Source organism: Leptonotus elevatus, chromosome 18 (genome assembly GCF_054856555.1).
Source record: "Leptonotus elevatus isolate MCC_2025b chromosome 18, RoL_Lele_1.0, whole genome shotgun sequence".
Lineage (NCBI taxonomy): Eukaryota > Metazoa > Chordata > Actinopteri > Syngnathiformes > Syngnathidae > Leptonotus > Leptonotus elevatus.
Genome location: NC_141256.1, coordinates 16,366,270 through 16,388,535, shown reverse-complemented (window position 1 = coordinate 16,388,535; position 22,266 = coordinate 16,366,270). Strand labels below are relative to the sequence as shown.

The following is a 22,266-nucleotide window of genomic DNA, read 5'->3' as shown; positions in this document are numbered from 1 at the left end:
CGCCGTCCCTGCAGCTGCATCGCTTCGTCCGTCCGCCTCTTCATCCCTCGCTCGCTCCTCGCACTCTTCTTCTTCTTCATCCCGCCGAGTAGCCTTGGAGGAGTTTGACAGGGGAGGGGAGGGGGGAGGAAGGGAGAAAAGGGAAAACCCCCGGCAACATCCTGACATAATGCGGACACTCGGGGACTGACGTCCACCTTCCGCCGTCTTCTTTTCCAAGCAGTTTTTTTTTGTTTTTGTTTTGTTTTTTTGCAACACCAGGAATGCGTCACGCCGACTGATGGATGTTTCCGAACTGTGCATCCCCGACCCGCTCTGCTACCACAACCAGTAAGTGCATCTTTGACTCTTGCTCTTTTTTTTTTCTTTTTTTTTTTTCCAGTCGCTAAGTTCATCCCGAAAGTCTTGCAAAGTCAACGGCTGCAAATTGCAAATGAATGCTGGGGTTGGCGTCAGGATCCACATTAGCGTCGGAAAAGTAGATTCGGCTTTTTTTAATTAATTTTTTTATTGCAAACAATAATGTTCTTGGCCTGTTTTTAATGAGCCAAAAGTGTCAAAACAATGAAAAACAATTGTTAATAATCGTTAATGATAATCGAATATAGGTCTATATTCATATTTGTATTTATTTATTTATTAAATAGTTTGCATGAGTGTGTCGTGCTGCAGTGTTTTTTTTTTTTTTTTTACCTTTCACAGAATGTTTAAAGTTGTTCATAAAAAGTTACAAATATTTAAATTGTCATTGAATACCCACAAAGAACTTTTTTTTTTTTTACTTAAAAATGACTACATTTGACCTAATATACCGTAATAAGACGGTTAATCATGTTTACAAATAATTTAGGGAGGATTCGAAATGATCGCGACTTTTGAATTGTTTACATTCAACAAAACGCAAACGTCGCGTTAGCAGAAGTGCAAAAAAGAAGCCACGGAATTGAAAATGACTTTCAATGTGAGCTTCGGCTGCGGTCCGAGGTTTGCGTTTGCGTTGGCTGCACGCAACACGAGGGTCTTTTGGCTCCCAAGTGCGCCTGCGAGACGCCGCGGTGGGATCCTCTTAATGTTAAGCTCAAGATGGGATTGGAGAGTTTTAACTCGCTTGACACTTTGCGCAACTCTCTAATTGAGAAGATGGGAAACGGCAGGACAAAATAAACAACAAGGCAAAAACGAACCGACGTCTTTGTCGGCGAACGTGTCAACAATTTTTCATTTCAAATCGCTCAGCAATTAAGTCTTAAGTCCAAATCGTTGAATTGTTCCTGATTGGCTTTCAACTCGACTTCAAATGTAAACATTTGTATTCACTTCACACGTTTAATAACTTCTGAAACTGTACTTTCATTATTATTATTATTATGATGATATTCAAGAGTTTCATATCATCATATAAGATCATTTAAAAGTGGACAAACTGTATTAAGTTAAGAAGAATATGTCGTCATTTAGCAGCATACGTCGTTCGCAAGCGCGTCAAATTGAGCTGATAGTCCAAAATTGTTATTGAAAAAGTGTTTTGACCGGCAAGTAAACTGCTGTGACTTCATTACAAAACTTTCCAAATTGGAAGCCAAAGTTGCAAACCGTCCGCCTGGACGGCTTTTTCACAACAACACGTGTGTCGTTAGTAAGTTATTGTTAGTTAAGCCCAAATAGAATGTTCTCGAGTTTTCCTGTAATCAAAAGAATTTGAGTTCATTTCTATGATGTAAAAAAAAATAAAAAAAATCAGATTGGAAAAAAAGATATATATTTACACAAAAGACTTTTAAACTAGAAACATGTTTTAAATAATTTTTCATTCAAACGAAAACATTTTATTATTTTTTACATACAATATAATCACAAAACATTTTTTCCCATCTCATTGTAATTTTGCTTTAAATTGTACATAATTGTGTGATGTGAAATCACCAGCTTTTTTTTAACAGTTTCATTTTTACAATTTTTATTAGACATATTTATTATTAATTTGTATTATTTATTTATACACAACATGTAGAAACAAAGTCAAAATGTCGTTTTCAATCCGTTTCAGCCAAAAATGTGGAATCATCCATTTCATCTCTGTTCCCATTGGGACCCTCGCCACGAGCGCTAGCGAACACGCACGCGCGCGCACACACACACGCACACACACACACACACACACACACACACTGATACAACGCATATGATAGCACACTGAGCTGGTTTCTAATTTTAGTGGCGTTTGTAGCATAGCATTATCTCCCCGCGTTGTGCATTGCTGCGCACACACAAACGCAATATAAGGAAAGAAAAAAAACCAACCCCCAAATTAGATTTCCTATTTAGCTTTGCCTGAATTGTCTTTGAAAATGGTATTTGTCACATAAAATAATGTCTTTGTGTGATTTGATCAGTTCACCGTGTAAAGCATGGAGCTATTTCTGGTTTGTGCAATGACCCTGTTAAATAAAGAAATTTAATAATATAAGACAAAATTATATATATATATATATATATATATATATATATATATATATATATATATACACACATCCAACCGTTCCCAATTTTTCCGTATTTTGACGTGAAGTTTTTGCCAATTTTTGCGAATTCCACCAGCAAATAATCCAACTTTATTGATCTCATACACAAATTGTCGTTCGATACAATCAGAGAATGTAATGCAAATAAAATATCAATCTAATGATTTCTACAGTTATTTGAGTTTATAAATCATAAAATCAATATATCAATAAATACATGAACCAAAAAAATGCTTTTCACACGGATACCTCCGATGCATTGAAATAGCATCAGGCAAAAAAAAGAAAAAGCCTAAAGACTATTTTCGATCGAATATCTCATCTCTGCTCATCTGTCCACGTCGCCGTCACCGCACGCCCCCGACCTTTGACCTTCAAAGGCGACGACTGCCTCCGACGAGTTTGCTGAATTGATCGTCACCGTCACGTCTCCTCTTCTCGACTTCATTCGCCGACGTCGTTTGCGTTGCGTCAACGCCGCTAATGGTGTTAGCTTCGCGCAAACTTGTCTCGTTTGCGCGCGTTTGTCGAGAGAGTCGAAGGACTCGCACCCGCACTCGCTACTCAAGTAGAAGAACAAATATCCGGGGTTTTTTTTTAGAATGTGGTGCAACGATAAAAAGCAACTCTCCCCTCTTTCTTTCAAAATGGTCACAATGAGAAGAAGAAGAAAACGAACGCTACGTCAACAATTCTTAAGCTAGCATGACTCGGCCAAAGCGATGCGTTAATCGTAGCTTCATTAATTTTGTACAAAAAATGTTTTAACTGTGATCACGTCAAATTTTTGAGGGGCAAAATGAGTGGTTTCTAAACTGGCAAAATCAACATTGGAATCGTATTTATTAGTTTTCATAAATTGAAAACTTTGTCATTGTGATATTCGTAAACAACAAGCGTTTTTTCGTAGTATTTACCAGAAAACTCAAACAACATTTTTCCTTATTTCATTATCCGTGTAAAATGACAAGCTCTTTTATCGGAATATTTCAACATTATTCTTGGAGGACGACAGTTTGTTTTCTTGTGATATTTCAATGTTATTGTCCGAAAATATATATATATATTTTTTTTTATCCGTCCTTTTGGAAATTGATAGAAAGCCAACGCATCCGTCACAAATCACTTTTGTAGCGGATAACATCAAACAATTCTCTTCAAATAATTTTTTTTTTTTATAAAAAAAAAATAATAATCAAATACTTTTTTTAATGAATAAAACCAGTACCGATACCTTAAAAGTCGACTTAAGCACAATGACAACGTATTTGCCTATTAAATTATTGTGAGTTGTAAAATGACATTTCAATGATATTTCCAGTTTGTTCTCATCACGATCTGTGAATTTCTTTCAAAAATGGTCTTCATGGACTGAACAAAACCAAGGACAAGTTGACGCTAAAACGACTTCAGGAAAAAAGTTTCAAATGTTCCAGTCTGAGGAATATATTTTGCCAGCCAGAAAGCGACGGCGTCGGTCGGTTTGCGAAGACGGCGCAGACGTTTGAAGGTTAGACTTCCGGGCGCTAATTGAAATGCAAAATAAGTGGCGAGGCGATCGATGGCCATCTCTGTTTATTTATGAAATCAATATGCTAACTGTCCCTCAACCTTTCGCTCCGCTTCCCAATGACGGCTTAAGTCGCCGCCGCTGGTTTGCTCTCCGTTGTTGGGGGTTGACTTTGCGGGGAGAGCAATTTGCCGGCGCCGATGTCGATGTCAGCCGGCAGGTGAGGAGACATCATCCATGTGGGAAATCTCTCGCCCGCTGCCGTGTCATTGAACAGGCCGTGTCGTGTTTTGTGACTCTTTGTAAGCATGATTATGCAAATGAGGAGGCGTGCATTTGCTTGACTGCATTGCCGTGAAAACGATATTAATATTTCAGCCATTATTCTGGTGAAATTTTCACCGAATAATTTTTCTAAATATTCTCTTTTGTTTTACAGCCTTTTTTTTTTATTGCTTTCCAACCACGAGTTAAAAGCTTAATATTGAGAGGAAATGAAGGCGCCGAGAAAACGAACCCCGCCGTCGACCGATTGAACGTCACTTCCTGCCAATGTTTTATTAACCACAGAAAGAAACACACGCACGCACACACAGCATCATATGGCCGTCCTGGCACAATTAAAAATGCATAAGCAGATCTGACACTACCCCCCCCCCCCCACACACACACACACACACACAAAACAGGAAGTGAAACTGTGGATCAATTGATGTGATCAAGCACAAAGTAGAAGGACACACTAAAAAAAAGAAAAAAAACATTTTAAATGGGAGAAAGAAAAGTCCCTAAAAATGTTCTAATGTTAATAATCGTATTTAATAATAGGATGGACATATGACATGGCTATCTTTGTATGCTTTTATTTTGAAGTTGTTCCCGACTGCAGTTGTGATGTTTCGCAAAGCGTTGCCACCGACGTCGTCCTAATATTAAGGATGGCAAAAACAAAAAAAAGTCCTCATTATGCTGACATTGTATTAGACTGTGGCGGCTCCAGCGTTAGCGGCTAGCAGCTAGCGGCTAAGCAAGTGCCCCATAGAAGCTAATATCGGATGACTTTTTGAAGGCCGTTTAAATGACAAAAATGACTCTTTTGCTGAGATTTTGACATTTGATTTTGCCGGCTTGACTCAAATTTTTAATCGTAATTCATCGACTTCAATAGTTAACTCACGATTCATCGCAAATTTTCATACTCGTGTTAACAAAAATGTCAAACTACTGTTAAAATATAGATGCATCTTTTAGTTATTTCATAATAATTCATCAAATTTAGTTACTATAAAAAAACGAGTGTGATATTGATTTGTCTTGAGGTCATTTTTCTGCCACTAGATGGCATAATTGCATTTGTAAGACGTTGGTGACAGCTCAGTGCATTTTTCTTTTCATATTAAGGCTGAGTTCATCATTACTTAATTCAATGAATTAATTATTTACATTCATTTAATTATTATTATTTTATTCTTTATTCATCATTATTTTAATTTTTATTCATTAATGACATTAATCATTACCGCCCAAAATTAATGGCGTTAAAGGAACTTTAAATGAAAAATTTTCTCTATTCATTTTTGGATGGAATTGTCAGTGGGGCGTCGGACTACTAAAATATTCGAACGCTAATTGAAATGACAGGAAGCATTTTCCATATTTGTATTTGTGGTGAGTCATTGGATGCTGATTTCGTCTTTTGTGCGCAGGCTGCTGGGTCGAATGCCCTCAGAGGAGCGCCACCTGTCGTCCAGCTGCGGCTCTTACGTGAAGACGGAGCCGTCCAGCCCGTCGTCGTCCCTGGTGGACACGGGCAGCCGCCACAGCCCCAGCGGCAACTCGGACGCCAGCGGCGGCTACGTCAACGTGGGCGGCGGCACGCGTTCCCACGCCCTGGACTCGCCGCCCATGTTCAGCCCGGGCTTGCACGGCATGGGAGGGGGAGGGGGAGGGGGAGGAGGCGGGGCCTGTCTGCGGCGCTACGACGACTGCTCCGGCGGCCTGGCGGACGAGTCGGCCATCAAGTGCGAGTACATGCTCAACGCCATCCCCAAGAGGTTGTGCCTGGTGTGCGGCGACGTGGCCTCGGGTTACCACTACGGCGTCGCCTCCTGCGAGGCCTGCAAAGCGTTCTTCAAAAGGACCATACAAGGTAGTGCCGGACTCCGCCCACATTCGCGTCACATGAGCGTCATGGTGCGAACAATTACGTTTTTGCGAGTAAGATAAAAACCAATTCTTCATTTTTCGCTTCTTGCAATATTAATGACTTTATTGTCATTAAAGGATCTCGTAGTATAACTTTTTTTTCTCACAATGTTACAATTGTATTCTTTTTTTCCCCTCACATGACTAAAGGTGTTTTCTGTATTACATTTTTTTTCTCTCATAACATTAGAAAGTGAATGTGAATCCTAACCCTTTTCAGTGATATTAATATTTTCTCCTTTTTTCTTGTAATGTAAATTTTTAGTGAAATATTACATCTTTCTTCTCATTAAAAAAATTTTTTTATGTTCAAACTGTTTTCATGAAATTATAACATTTCTTCTAAAATATTTTTACATGTAAAATTAAATTTTTATTTTAATACTACAATTGTATCTTCATTAAAGTTAAACTTTTTTCTCGTGATATTAACTGTTTTCATAAAAAAAAACGCTTTCTTCCAATATATATTTTATTTTCTAATATTACAATTTTTTCTCATAAAATTAAATTAAAAAAATTCTTCTGATACTACAATTTTATTTTCATTAACTTTTTTCTCATATTACAACTTTTCTCTAATAAAATTATAATTGTTCTTTCATGTAATACTGCAATAAAATTTTGGAAAAAAAATATTTTTTTTGCAATTGTTACCATAAAATTACATTTCATAAAATTTTCCTTGTACATTACCTTTTTTTTTTAATCATAAAATTACAACATTTTTGTGATTCTACAATTTTATTGTCATAAAATTACAACTTTTAAACTCTTGTAATAGTACAACTTTTGTCTCATAAAATTTCAACGAGCCCAGTCTTGTTCAATCTCTAATTTAATCCGATTAAAACAGGGTCGTTCGCAAGCTGTTTTCAAATGAAAACAACCAATCGTATCAATTTGTGAAAAATAGGAAATGGACCATATTTGGACGTATGACATGCCGGAAACCATATTGGCTTATTTCAAGACGGCAAACTGTGACTTTGTGTCGCCCTGCACACCTTCATCTTCCTCTTCGTCTTCGTCGTTCTCATCGTCGCCTTTGAGGAAGGACGTCCCCGAAATGGACCCAATGTGTCCGCCATTCGTCCCCAGCTGTGGGACACTCAGTCAATAACAATCAGTGTTGGGTGACTGTAATTAAGAAGCCGGCGTTTTAACGTGTAAGGTTGGGGGGGGGGGGGGTCTCTGTGGGAAGGGGTCCAATTAGGACCACTGGTGTTGTCAGAAGTGGGGGCTGAGGTGTCCTCTAAATAAAGAAAGGGGACGCTGGTCACTCACTGAAAGGAGACGGCGCTTTAATGGAATGGTAATCAGTTGGGGGGGGGGGGGGCAAGGAGAGGTCCGGCCTGAGTGGGGACGAGCGCGTGGATAATAGCATGGCATAATAATATATCAACATTTAAAGGGAAAAATAAGCCAGTGCTTGAAATGTCCTCTGAGGAAATAAAAGTGGACGCCAGAGATGATTAACTAAGAGGCTGCGAGCACAAAACGCTGCTGCTTTTAAAAGCGCGCGCGCGCACGCACGCACGCACGCACGCACTCAGTGCAAAATGTTTTCTTTGATAAGCATAAAACGATTGAGGCAATGTGACCTCCCTTTTCCAAACCAATGGACATCTGGAACGTCATTTCAAGTACTTGACACGCTGTGGAGGCGGAACAACGCATAACTAGCGCCAACCCGCTTAGCTGACCAAACATCTGGATCACCTGAAAGAAGGAAATGAGATCAAATCGAGGATGTAGCGCAGGAATATGAATAACAAAATTAATTAACAATGATAAAAGTCATATTTTTAATTGTTTTGTTGTTGTTGCTATATTGTTTGTATACAAAGCTGAGCTTGAAATACTTCCTGTTTCCACTTTTCTTTGGTTGAATATTTATTGGGCACAAAATAAATTATTAATAATGATAAGTCATATTTTAACATCCATTTGTGCAAACTTAAGATCGTTTATTATCCTTACAAAACGATATCATATACAAAAACTAGGCTGAGCTTGAAATACTTCCTGTTTTCACTTTTCTTTGGTTGAATATTTATTGGGCACAAAATAAATTATTAATAATGTTAAGTCATATTTTAACATGCATTTGCGCAAACTTTAGATCATTTATTATCCTTACAAAACTATATCATATACAAAAACTAGGCTGAGCTTGAAATACTTCCTGTTTCCACTTTTTTTGTTGTTGAATATTTATTGGGCACAAAATAAATTATTAATAATGTTAAGTCATATTTTAACATGCATTTGCGCAAACTTTAGATCATTTATTATCCTTACAAAACTATATCATATACAAAAACTAGGCTGAGCTTGAAATACTTCCTGTTTTCACTTTTCTTCGGTTGAATATTTATTGGGCACAAAATAAATTATTAATAATGTTAAGTCATATTTTAACATGCATTTGTGCAAACTTTAGATCATTTATTATCCTTGCAAAACTATATCATATACAAAAACTAGGCTGAGCTTGAAATACTTCCTGTTTTCACTTTTCTTCGGTTGAATATTTATTGGGCACAAAATAAATTAATAATGATAAAAGTCATATTTTAACATTCATTTGCATAAACTTTTGAATGAGTGCCTTGTTTTTTTTTTGGGGGGGGGGGGTCAATTCAGTGCTGCAATTTGTGAGAAGCAAACTGATTTTCATTGTTCCTGTGACAACAAAGACTTTTGTGTTCAATTCTAAGCAGTGAGCACAATCGAGCTCACGATTTCCATTTTAAAATAAAAAGTTCTCAAGAAAAAGTGCAATTTATCCATAATATTCCTCAAGCAAATGTAACGGCGTAAACGTCGCCACACAAAATGAAATGAATGGCGAATGATGGTGTGTGAAAGAAACTTTTTGCTTTATTTATCATTTGTCAGGCAGCCATCAGCCGATCGGCGCTCTGTGCCAAAATCCCGCCATGCGACCGGAGCATGCGACCCCGCCGGCATGGTGACAAATGTTGGCACCTTCTCCTTGACCAACAATGGGGGGGGGGGAGGTGACTGTGCGCGCAGATCCTGCAACCACCAACACCTGCTTTGCTGTTTTTAGCTGCCATTAATACATCTGGCGGCTCACGGGACATTGTGGAAACATTCAATCAAGGGATTTGGACGCTCGTGTGTGCGGCTCGTCCTCCGATTCGACTGCTTTTAGCGCTTAATGATCCAACAAAGAGAACGACACGAGATCGCCCGAGCGAGCTGTCCGACGCTTGAATAAAACGGCGTCAACGGCGGACGCGCGCGTCCAAAGTCCTTGCGTCGACGCCGAGAGGGCAACACTGCCGTCATCCTCCGGGAAAAGGAGAAAAGTGGGATGGGCCCAAAGGGGCCTCGTCGCATTAATGAAGCCAATTTGTTGGTGAATCGCAATGGGGGCGGGGGCGGGGGCGGGGGCCCATCAAAGTGCCGCTAAAGACGCTTCTCCTTCACCACGCGGTCACCTTTGCTAAAGTCAGACATTTTGCATCGCACACGCGGGTTACAGCCGCCTGTTTGCGAGGGTTAGGGACAAAGTCGGCGCGCAAATACTGTGGTCCCCATGAGCTCATTCTCTGGCAGACGTTTTCACTGAAGTAATCCCCTTCACTCCCGGCAATTTGACTGGATTTTGACTGATTTTGCAAGGCCCACAGAATATTGTGTTCTGTTGCTATAAGAAAGATGAAAGTCTGAATATATAGAATATAGCTAAGTTTCATCATTCACAAATCTATTTAGAACTGTGAGTAAATTAGCTTTTTTTTCAACAAGGCCCTGGTTGATCTGTTGTGCTCTGCTGCCACCTGCTGGCCGCTTTTGTAATAACTACCATTTCTTCAACCATTCTTCGCAGTTGAGAAGCTGCATCAAAGCCTTCTGTATGCTCTATGAAAAAAACGTGTAAATATGTCTTTGGGACACTTAAAACATCTATAATAGAACGTATTTATACGTTTTGGGAGCCAATGGTTTTTTTTTTGTTTTTTTTTAACTGATTGTGTTTCAATTCACAACCAGTAACACTTTTGGAGATTGGGATTTAAAAAAAAAAAAGTTCAAACATTTCTTAGCGACAAGAAAAACTATTAAAACTTTTGGCGGACATCTTTGCGACCTTAAACGACTCCTGACATCAAAACAAGGTTGTGGTGGAGGGGTGAATTATTTTTTTTTTTTATTGTATTATGGATGTTTTAATTGGTTAGCACCTTGAGTTGCATTCTAATGGATGAAAGGTGCTGTATAAACAATGATTGATTGATTGATTGATTGGATATATCTATAATAAAAACGCGAACTTTTGACCCCCCAAAAAAAAAAAAAAACATACTTGACAAATATATCCGTCTGCGGCAGTAAATGTTTCAATTCCACTCGATAAATAGAAACATCCATGTAAGATAAACGTTTTCATTTCGACAAATGTTTCAACATTTTCATCAACATTTATGTCGACTCTTTTGTTCGCCATAAAAATGTGCTAACAGGTGAGCCCACGCGAATTGTTGACGGTTGTTTTTTTTCTTTTTCTTTTTCTTTTTCTTTCGCAGGCAACATCGAGTACAGCTGCCCGGCCACCAACGAGTGCGAAATCACCAAACGGCGACGCAAGTCGTGCCAAGCGTGTCGCTTCATGAAGTGCCTCAAAGTGGGCATGTTGAAAGAAGGTGAGCGGCACGTCCGGAACACGACCGCGGCGCCATTTTTAAAAAAAAATTTTTCCCATGTTACGATCACAAAGGTGCTTTATTTGTTTTTGTAAGCTAGTGGGCCACTTCCTGGTTGATGGAGAAGGTAATAGGACATCCTCATGTTGGCTAGCAAGCTAACTTTCTGGTTGGTCACGCTGTAAGATGACGGGACTCGTAAACCTTCAACACAATTCAAAACATCGTCTGGAGCAGTTCATCATCAACGTTTATCTCATCAACATAACACATTAGCATAAAATACATCTTGGTGCTTTTAGCGAGCCAAACAAGTTTTGCTCCGACCAGCCAATCAGAGGGCAGAAAAATGATGATCTCATTGAGGGCCAATGAATGAAGGATGAATTTGAAATCTGATTGGTTAACAAAAAGTTAGCCGGAATGCCTTGGGCAGATTTGATTGGCATGGCAACACATAGATGCTGGCATCTGATTGGATAAAAATAAATAAATAAAAAAGTCGTGGAAGCAGTCAAGAGAATTGAGAAGAAATGAAGAGAGTCGACTTTTGGGAATGAATAAATGCACTTTCATGGAACAAATATTACAATTTAAGTTGTAAACGTCGGTCTTTGCAACTTGATTAGTTGTTACCACTTTGGTTAGCGGGTTACTTCCTGGTTGTTACTGTGTTACGTTTGTATTGGACAAACTTGAACAGGGAATTCGCAAAATATTTTTGCCTGGGTGCTTTTTGTGCTTGGCGGAGGTAACACTCGTATACCCTCCCTCATGGTGACATCATCATCATCATCGTCTTTCTTTCTTGTCCCGTCACAGCCTGGTGGCATTTTTTGCGCAGGAAGCCGCTGAGCTGGACGGAGTGTAACAGGACCCTCCAGCAGGCTGACCCCCCCCCCCCCCCCCTCCTCTCTGGGACTCTGCTAGTTCCCCCCCTCCCTCGTTTACTGTGTGTCCCTTTCCCTCCCCCCCCCCGGCTGCCGAATCGATCGGCTAAATGCTTTGCCAACATCCAAGCTCGCTTCCGGCGTGCGTTCTTCTCCCCCCGCCGGGAGTCTGAAGGAGAATTTGGACAAAGAATTCTCGTGGTCTGGCCCAGTCGGGAACGCGTCTCATGACGCTGACGGCTCAATCCCGCTTGCGGCCTAATTTCAAGTCAACGTGAATCGGGGCCCGTGTTAGCAGTGGTGGGACGGAAGAAGTTCAATTCACGTGGCAGAAAAAGCGTTTTGGCATCGTGAGCAAATCCGCACAAATTCTTAACATTGCATTTAAGGTCATCGCTGTTTTCTATTTTATGGAATTTATTTGAGTCAGCCTTTTTTTTATATGCGTGTTATGGATTTTTTAAAATGATTTTTTTGTTAGCATCGTGTCATTTAGTGTTATTTGACAATTGTCTAACTAATGTCGGGATAACGTTACGACGTCTTCTTTTCCGCCGGACACGCACACCAAAAAATTGGGGAAGTTCCCCTTCCAATCAATATGATGATATCAGGCGGCCATCTTGACGCTAAAGTGACATCATCGCGATGTGTAATCAATTTATTTAGATGTTGTATGACAAATGCTTCTTATGCATTTTGTTAAACTCACCATAGCCAATTTTGACCCGCGTTTGTTCCGGAAACACAAAACTTTATTGTTAATCACAGGCTCAAAACATTCATTTTCCAAAATTGTCAGCACGTGCATTTTCTGAACTTGTTTGCGGTTCGGCATAGCAAAAAATCTGCCAATTTTCAGGCATTTTGAAACTACTTTTAATTGTAATTTTTAATTTTAAAATTGGCAAAATTGATCATCAAATTGCACATTTGGACCCAGGCTTATTTGGCAAATTTCAACTTTTTTCTGTTGACATGACATCAAAACTGTCATGCTAATTTAGACTGGTGATGCTAAATGCTAACAGAGCATGTTGTGAAGTATTTTTATTTTATTTTTTTATTTTTTTTAAACACTGAACATTCACACGAATGTCCTGACCTGTCCTGACCTGTCCTGGCCTGTCCTGGCCTGTCCTGGCCCGCCTGTATTCCAGATCCGCCAAATAAGGAGCTCGTTGGTCACCACGGCAACGGCGGACGCGTTTCCCCTTTCAACACAAGCCAGCGTGCCGTCAGCATGCTGTCATTTGGCGGTCCGCTTTTTTTAGAAACTGCCGCTAAGGACGTCAACGCCTGCGCTGTCTGGCCCCCCTAATTAAATCCACGCAGGTTCGAAAGAACAAGAAGTCAATTTGCCAGTCGTATTGATCACTTTTAAGGCGTGCGATTGCAACGGCGTGTTAGGAGAGTGGGAGGTTGGGGGGGGGGGGGGCAACTGGGGGGGGGGGGGGCTGGATTTAGCTTCAATCTGCCAGGCATAAAATGATGTCAGTGTGTTTGCTGGGAACAAGGAGCTCCCCCGCGGGCACGCCGCGTAATTAGGTTAGTGGATAGTCGGTGTCAGGAAATTGAAAGAGCATCCTAATCGCCTTCCTTTTTGTGTTCCGGGGGAATCGAAAAAGGAATTTGGACGACTTTCTGGGAAAAATCTTGCACGACGACTCGATTCCACTTGACCGTGTTTAAAGTCCGTTTTGCTCGCGCGACAACCGCAACCACCAGCAGCTGCATGCAAAAAAAACAAAACCTCAAATGGAATCAGACGGGGAAAAGCACTGACTGAAAAAGACCTTGGTAAAAGTAGAAAAACAAATTCAACAGCTGCAGTTCATTTTTGTAACTTGTAAAAAAAATATATGTATATAATTATTCAAATGAATACAAAATAATATCCATGATCTTTTTTTTTTTTCTTCATATTGAATCTGTTTTTGTTTTTTGGCAGGTGTCCGCTTGGACAGGGTGAGAGGGGGTCGGCAGAAATACAAACGGAGGATGGACGCGGAGAATGGCGGCTACCTCGGGCTCACAATCCCGCCGCCGGCCAAAAAGCCTTGTAGGTTTCAAACCAATTGGATTCTATTTTGTTTATGCTCAGTCCTTTGCTAACCGCAGAAAGTTGGTGAAAATCTGCGACGCAAAGAGACCATATAAAGACAGTCTGATAGCTCAATGCTAACCTATAATGCAAAATGTCATACACAGGCTAACCATATTAGCATAGATGTTTCTAAACCGAATGATGAATTGTGATACGACGGAGGGAACGCTAAAACCATTTTTTATTTTTTTTGTCCGTCCCCTCGTCCCTCAGTGACGAAGATCGTGTCGCATCTGCTGGTGGTGGAGCCCGAGAAAATCTACGCCATGCCCGACCCCAGCATGCCCGACGGCGACATCAAGGCCCTGACGACGCTGTGCGACCTGGCCGATCGCGAGCTCGTGGTCATCATTGGCTGGGCCAAACATATCCCAGGTACGACAAGACAGAATCATCTTGACGGCCATTTGCCGGCGAGGTGCACGTGAGGCTGCTTGATGGCAGCCATTTTGGGACCACCTTTGTAGGAGTTCCCTTCCGTTGAGTTCGCACTTGGCTTGGATTTTATGTCTGTCTGATCCTTTTCAGGCCATTTGTAAACACTTTATAAGTAAAAGTGGCCTTGCAGGCTCACTATTTGGCAAGAAAATAGTCACATTTTAGTTATATTCAAGTCTTTGTGTCAACATAATAGTACGCCTTGCTGTTGCAGGAGGTCAAACTTTTATAATTGAATGCAATTTATGAAGTCTTCAGGTGTCAACGAATGAATTAACTCATTCAAACCCAAATGTTGTTGTTTTTTAAATAATTTGTCCTTCACTCCCAAAAACGTATTTATACGTTAAAAAACAAACAAACATGCAAGGCTTTGATTTAGCTTCTGACCTGAAGAGGTCGCTTAAAGAAATTGTAGTTATGATGAAAAACGGCCAGCAGGTGGCAGCAGAGTATAAGAGATCGACCAGGGCCATGTTGCCAAAAACTCCTCAGTGTTTTCAACAGGTTTGTGAATAATGATGACACTTAGCTATATGCTAATGCTAATTGCTGCAAAATGGAAACAGATGAAAGAAGAGTCTCTAATCTTTCTTTTGGTAGGTTCCATGTTTTTATAGCAATAGAGCACAATATTCTGTGGGCCTTGAGCGAAGGGGGTTGCTTCAGTCAAAATGGCTGCAAATGGAGTTAATAACCAATTTATCAACGCATTATAATGTAGGCATCGTAATTGTAAAATGTAAGCTCACTATTTGACCAGCAGGAAACTAGTTAATAACTTAATCATAGTCTTTTTAAATAAAGCGATCACTATTTGGCAAACGTGCTGTTCTTTAAATTTACGACCCGCCATTTTTTTTTAAAGCCGAGTTCCTGATATTTTTTGCTATATAGTTGAATTGCTTAGCGGATGTGACGCAATCGGAGAATTCTGGGGACATTTACAGACTGCTGTTCACACGCACGCACGCACACGCACGCACGCACACACGGTGGGGGGACGATTATTATCTGCTACTCGTGAGCACCTCGGGGAAAATCCAGTCCCATATTTGAAAACGGAATCAATACAGAGCAGCTGAAGCCTTTTGATTGGCGAGGGCGGGAGTCGGGTGGGGGTGGGGGGGGGGTTCGTGGGTTGTGGTGCGTATGCTTCACCGTGTTGCGTTGCAATGGCCGACTTAAGGAAAAGCAATCCTCTTTCTTGCTTAAGCGGACGACGCGAGGGCCCGCGGTGAAATTGATTTATTTGGGGAACGTGTTAAGTAAGACGGCGTTATGCAAATGAGCGTCGCCATCAGTGGAGACAGATGCATTGCTGTTCAATCGAATCGCAGCAGATGGCACTCATTGATCCGATCAATGGCAACGTTCGGGAATAATCCGCTCGTTAGGAACTTCATGTACATTTTTTTTGCTTTTCATGTCGTTCATCCAAAAACAATTGCGATTACAATCAGATCGTCGTTCATTCAAATGATTTTGTCCGTCGGGCGCAGGGAGAGAAAAAAAAGTGGCGTCGTGGGGCTTTTTGAGGGTGCAACAACGAGGCGCTCTTAAGTGGCCACCCTGATGCAAAGTCATCACACAGCTTGTCAAAAATGGGCTTTTTATTTATTTACAGTATTTTTTACTACTCCTCGCTCTCCTGCCTTTACCTGGATGATGTACGCACACTCACGGCCAACAACGAGGCGCTCTAAAGTGGCCGCGCTGGCGCAAAGCCAAAGTCAACACACCGCCTTGTCAAAGTTTCCATTGCCCCCTTCCTCGCCCTCCTGCGTGACTTACACACACACTCAAGGCCAACAACGAGGCACTCTAAAGCAGTCATGCCAGCGTACTTTGTGAAAGGAACTCGACGACGGTGATCAGTAAGCGCCTCGATTTATTTTGCTCTGCGTTGCCGTTTAGCGATCGCGCTCTAAATGCGCACGCCTTCGCGTTAACGGTCCGGGGCGGGTTCGGGGGTGGGCACGTTGTTTGCCAAGTAGCAATTAAGACAAAAGTAGTTTGGGCGCCTTAGCATCAGCTAACCAGAGCCGCGTTGATGTCCTGAAGTCCTTTCGTGCGTCTTTTTCACAACATGAAAGTTTGCGTACTTGAAGCGCAAAAATATGAAAACTGATATTCAAAGGATTGCTCTTTGTATGCGACTGTCTTTGAGCGTCTATGTCGGCGGTGCCCCCCAACTCGGAGCCCCTCCCACTTCCCCCGGGGGGCCCTCTGCTCTCATTATTGCCGCTGTCTTTTTTATTAGGCCCATTAGGGCTCTTAGGAGGCCTGTAATGATTGCAAATGAAAAGAGCGTCAACTGCTGTCTGCTTTCCACTCGCCGAGCTCGACTCGCCGCTGACTTCATTGTGCCCGATAGACCTTCAATTACTCATCCCATTTGGATTCCTGCGCCGCCTGCACGGGAATTCACACAAATTCACTCGGAACGTTTGAACAAATGACTCGAACGGCAGGCAGCGAATGTTTTCGTTTTCAAATCTTTTTTCAATACTTTTCACTGGTTTCTAAAATGATGTTTGGATATGATTCATGTTCGGTACTTTAAAAACGCATCGCTGCTGTTTGAAATGTACCTGAACGCCTCGCTGTCGGGTGCTACGGTCAGTACTGATAATTATCGTCATTTTAATGAAATAAAAAAAAATCAATACAATCTATTTATTTTTACTGTGAATATAACAAATGAACAGCTTGAATATTTTTATGGCTAGATTAAATAATCAGAATATTATTATTTAATCATTTTGAATATCTACTAATATCTCAAATTGCTTACATTTTGTAAAAAAAAAATATATATATAATTTTTACAGATATTTTACAGATTTTTAATAGTTTATAAAATATAGTTAAACTATTTTTAAAATTATACCTGGAGAAAAACTCCCAATTTTTTTTTTCAGGAAAACAAAGCACAGAACCAGAACATTATTATTATTATTGAATACTTTTGAATATATACTAATATCTAACATTTTTACATTTTGTAAATAAAAAAAACATATATATTATTTTACATACTTTTGACATATTTTTAATGTTTTATGTGTCTAAAATATGGTTACAATATTTTAAAAAATTATACTTAGAGCACAAATGTTTTACATTTTTTATTTCAGGAAAAAAGAAACATTTTAAAAGTCATACGAGTCGTTCAAATTTGTTATTTATGACAATGAGTATTGAATTGAATGCCTGATAAAAAAAACAAATTCAAATTTGATACCAAACTAAAAGGCAATATCATTTTACGTGACTTTCTGGGATTTTGATATTTTCAGCAACTGCACCAGTAATTCTCGACTTCTTACTTTCAGCTCTAAGCTGCAAAATGGCACACATAAAAAGAAACATGTCAGTCAAAGGGTGAGGTGAGGGTGCGTGCGGCACGCGTGCACGTGTCGGGTTCGATCGCGCGTCATGTTCGGTCAAGTTAGCGAGACATCGTCAGTTGGCTGAAATATTGATATTCCATCACGATGCGCTTCTACGCAACACTTGACCACCTCCGGGCGACGCACCTCCGAGTCGGGGGGGGGGGGGGCAGCAGACGCCTCCCCTCGACATCTACCTCGCCCCGCCCCGCCCCCGGGGAGGCGGGCATTCTGCCGCTCGAGTAAATTGAGTGCAAGGGAATATGAAGCGTGCAAAATAAAAGATGAGCGAGGACGATTACATTGAGGACTTCACATTTTTTTAACACTTTCATCAAATTTTTGGAGGCAAAAAAAATCATAGGTCAATTGCTGATTGTCATTTTCCTTTGAAAATCATGTAGCGTCATGGTTTTTTTTCTTTTATCTGAAACATGAAAGAGCATTTGTTTTTGTCGTTTAAAAAAAGGATTCACTGTATATTGTTTATGATATAAAAAAAAATTTTTTTTATATATAATGTCAACAAAGCTATTTATCTTTGAAAAGCATGTATCTCAAAATTTTGACAGAATTTTTTCCCCAAAACATAACAGAAACACTTCTTTTTTTTTTATAAAAATGAAAGAAAAAAACTAGCTGATTCATGTGCTTTTTTTTTTTTTACTTTGCTGCCCAGTTAGAAGCATATTTCTTCAAATTTCCACAGCTTACGTAATAAAAATATTATTGTAAATATACCTTATAATATAATATAAATATTTTGGGAAAAAAATTCTGACAAAAAATGGAAAATAAATCTGTACATTTTGAAAGCAAATTTTTTTGTCACCAAAAACAAAATATCCTTGCCTGCAAGTAAATTGCATGTACCAGCCAGTTTTGTTATGTTGTTTCATCTTTAAAGCATCATATTAAAAATACTTTCCTTTGTTGTTTTGGGTCCAAAATACATAAAAAACAAAGCTAGGGTAGGAATAAAACTTGTTTTTTTTACCTTTTAAATACTCAATTGCATGTTTTTTGTTCATTTAAATGTTCTTTGTTTTCAAAATCATAAAACCGAGAGTTGCTATTTTTGTTACAATAAATCAAGAAAAAAAATCAATTGTCAGATTTTTTTTCTTGATTTATAAATTTTTCCTAAATGCCAATATTTACAGATGTATGTTTTTTTTTTATTTATTGGATGTGATTTTCAATAAGGTCTGTAAAAACAGACCCTGAATGAAATTCATTTTTTGCATCATTTGTTTGGCTGAAGCGACAATTCTCTTTTTTGGCTGCAACTTTTTTGCGCGAGCGACTTTGCGGTCGGGCTTAAGCGCGCATCGATCACGTGTGATTGCGCTAAATACTCGCTAAGCCTTTTGTTTCCCCGCAAAACTGTCTTTCGGGGATCAAGTGTTGAATTCCTGATACAGCCTGCGGTACAGTATTTACATCGACCCCCCCCCCCCCCCCAGTCAAGCCCCTACCACTCAGCTAATCGTGTCGCGGATGTCCTCCATCAGCTGTCTGTTTGTCAGATGTGAGGCTGGGATCGATGGCCTATTCGCATTTGGTGGACTGATTACAATCTGCTAATCAATGACGACCCACCCAGAGTACCCCCCCCCCACCCAGCCACCCCCCCCCACCCAAGTGCTGGCTTCTCTTTAGGCCCGTTTCTCTATTTGCTTGATAAGAAGCGTCTCGGTCAACCCTCCTATTTAAGCGACAATCAGACATCCAATCAGCCGTCCTGCTCACCATGCGGGAGTGAAGGCTATTGTGGTGGTTCGGGCTTTTTTTTTTTTTTTTTCGCTGACTTGATGGCTCGTCCGCCGAGCTCTCAAACCGCTCCGACAACAAAGGCGTCTTTGGTCTTGGAACGCGAATGTGCTTCAAGTCGCATTTGTTGCGTTTTCCCGCCAGGCTTCTCCAGCCTGTCGCTGGCCGACCAGATGAGCCTCCTGCAGAGCGCCTGGATGGAGATCCTGGTGCTGAGCATCGTCTTCCGCTCGCTGGCCTGCGACGAGGAGATCGTCTACGCCGAGGACTACGCGGTGGACGAGGACCAGGCCAGGAGCTCGGGCCTGCTGGACCTGCACGTGGCCATCCTGCCGCTGGTGCGGCGCTTCAAGAAGCTGCGCGTGGACAAGGAGGAGTTCGTCACGCTCAAGGCCATCGCGCTGGCCAACTCGGGTCAGTTTGACGCTTTCTTGGCTTCGAGGTCACGTGATGCGAGAACAGTTTCTCACAAGTCAGGTTTTCCATCCAATTGCTTTGGGCGGAATTTTCTGCAAAATGCGCAAAAACGGACATGCCACTTCTTTTGCGAATATTGAGGGGACTCCGCCGCTGTAGGTGGCGCTATACACCATAGAGATGTGATCCACCAGTCATTTCAAAGAAGAAGACCAGGAAGCGACGAGTTTGCTTTTGCAATTCTTAATCAACCGTAGCGTTCCGTTGCTGTCTTCCATCTAGAATTGCATTAACATTCGCTTCTTTAATTAATTCCAAAAATATTTCTGTTACCCCCCCCCAAACATACCTTACATACGTGTGACGTAATATCCGGTCAAAACGTGCCACGTGTTTCCATAGCCAAAATGAGCATTTTCCTTTTTTCGATACGCTTCAAAATCCAACCCCCCTCCAAGTGTAAAACGTTTTTGCACATTTTGGGCCCTTTTTCAGAATTTCTAGCGTTTCCATTCAGTTTTATTTTTGCATTTCTTGAAAATTCGGATAAAAGTAGTTTGGATGGAACCCCCATGACCCACATGCATTCTCTGCCATAATTGGGTCATCAAAGGTGTCAAATATAATTAATTCACAACTTATTGATATGAAATTATTCGTCTATTTTAAAAATCGAGTCATGGTTGAGAGCCATTATTGAACTCATTGAACTGAATTTAAGCCTCTAACGAGCAATTCTTCTCCGATTTCTGTTGTCCTTGATGAAAGACAAGACATTTGCAAATATCTGCTCTCACATCAATAATCGCTCCCGTGTGGTGTTGCGCAATCGTTGTTTCGTTCCCCTATCGCTAAACAATAGCAAATGAACAATAATTGCAATTGATAACATTTCCATTTCCCATTCAAGGTCACTTGACCGAGTTGCGCAACTGTACAAAAAAAGCTTCCTTTTCACAGACGACGGGTAAAAACATACTTGATGAATGCGTGCGTCGGTCATGACCGTCCACAGCAGTTCATCGTTTGGGGTTCCATGAAGCCCATTTCATTAGGTACCCCTGCAAAATGGAATCGTCGTGTCAATATTGAATGTAAACAAAAACATTTATACAAAGTGTCGTCTTGTGCCTCCAATGAACTTTCTCATGCCGGACGTTCGCAATCTTCCTTCAAATCGAAAGCAAGTTGGCGTCCGGTTAAAGCAAAGAAAGAAACACAAACCTCAAATTGTCTCTCGCGTCGCCACGCTGAAGGGTGGCGAGATAAGACGGGACAAAAAGGTCGACAGGAAGGGGGGGGGGGGGCTCGTTTTAATTTAACGTCCGCTGTCCGTGTGTGTGTGTGCGTGAGTGTGTGTCTTGCCCTCCGTCGCCGTCACAGGAGCCGTCGCAGGCCAGCCCCGACATATTTAGCATTTCATTAGGAAAACAGGGGCTGTCAATAAAATGCGTTAAGTGGAGCGGAATGGCGAGACGCCGCCGCCGCTCGTATCGACCAATCGATTGTGACGCCGCGGCGGTCTTTTCTCTCGCCTGACTGACAAACACAAAAAACTGCTGAGCACGCCGCTTTTTACTGCCGGCGATGACAATCGGCCTCAGCCCTTTTTTTTCGAATCGGGTTGCTATCTTGATACATGTTAGCGTAGCATCTGTTAGCATGTTCGCATTTTTGGACTTTTCTCTTTTTTTTTTTTTTTTGAACTCGCGGCATAAGATAAAGCGCCGGCGGTCGCTCAGGAAGTCAACTCATAGTTTCTTTTTTTTTCTCACTGAAGGAGTCACAATTTAGCAATAATAAATGTGATTTCAAAGAATCTATATTTGAGAGGACTGGTGACTATTTGCAATTTAGAGAGACCAAGATGGCCTGGAGTCCACTTCATGTTCCAAACAGCAATTGTTCTGAACTTGAAAAGAAAAACATACTGTTCCTGTCACCAACGTCCAACATGAAACACTAATGCCACCCTGTGGCAGAAAATGACCTCAACACAAATATAACTCAATGTTTCATTTTTTTTCTTTTTTTTTACTTCAAATAACTTTATGAATTACTTACTATAAAATTACAAATTATTATTAAGTGGACAAATTAACAGGCTATAGAAGATATAGAATCGTAATCCATTTGTCTTGGCACTTTCTCTACCTGGATGTTAATATCGCAACTGTTGGCATGTTAACATCTTATCAATTATCATTTCCTGCCATTTAAGGCAAGGCACGATGTCAAATCATAATTCTTTTGCGCTTTCTATGCCTGGATGCTGTCTTATGTAAGATAGATTGATAGATGGAGTAGCTGGCTAGCTAAATAGCTACAAT

General features: G+C 40.7%; 1 protein-coding gene across 5 annotated transcripts in view; it reads left to right on the top strand.

The window, feature by feature from the left end:
• LOC147158909 (steroid hormone receptor ERR2-like) overlaps positions 1-22,266 on the top strand; it is a 98,520-nt gene that overhangs the window by 60,506 nt on the left and 15,748 nt on the right. For 3 of the 5 annotated variants that reach the window (XM_086060852.1, XM_086060851.1, XM_086060848.1), the window contains exons 1-6: positions 137-330; positions 5,739-6,181; positions 10,800-10,916; positions 13,758-13,868; positions 14,127-14,288; positions 19,664-19,933. In XM_086060852.1, the coding sequence (XP_085916978.1) occupies positions 281-330; positions 5,739-6,181; positions 10,800-10,916; positions 13,758-13,868; positions 14,127-14,288; positions 19,664-19,933 (1,153 nt within the window). In that variant the 5' untranslated portion in view covers positions 137-280. Of the gene's footprint in view, positions 1-133; positions 331-5,738; positions 6,182-10,799; positions 10,917-13,757; positions 13,869-14,126; positions 14,289-19,663; positions 19,934-22,266 lie in introns of those variants that run through there. The other 2 variants (XM_086060849.1, XM_086060850.1) reach the window with 2 other exon arrangements.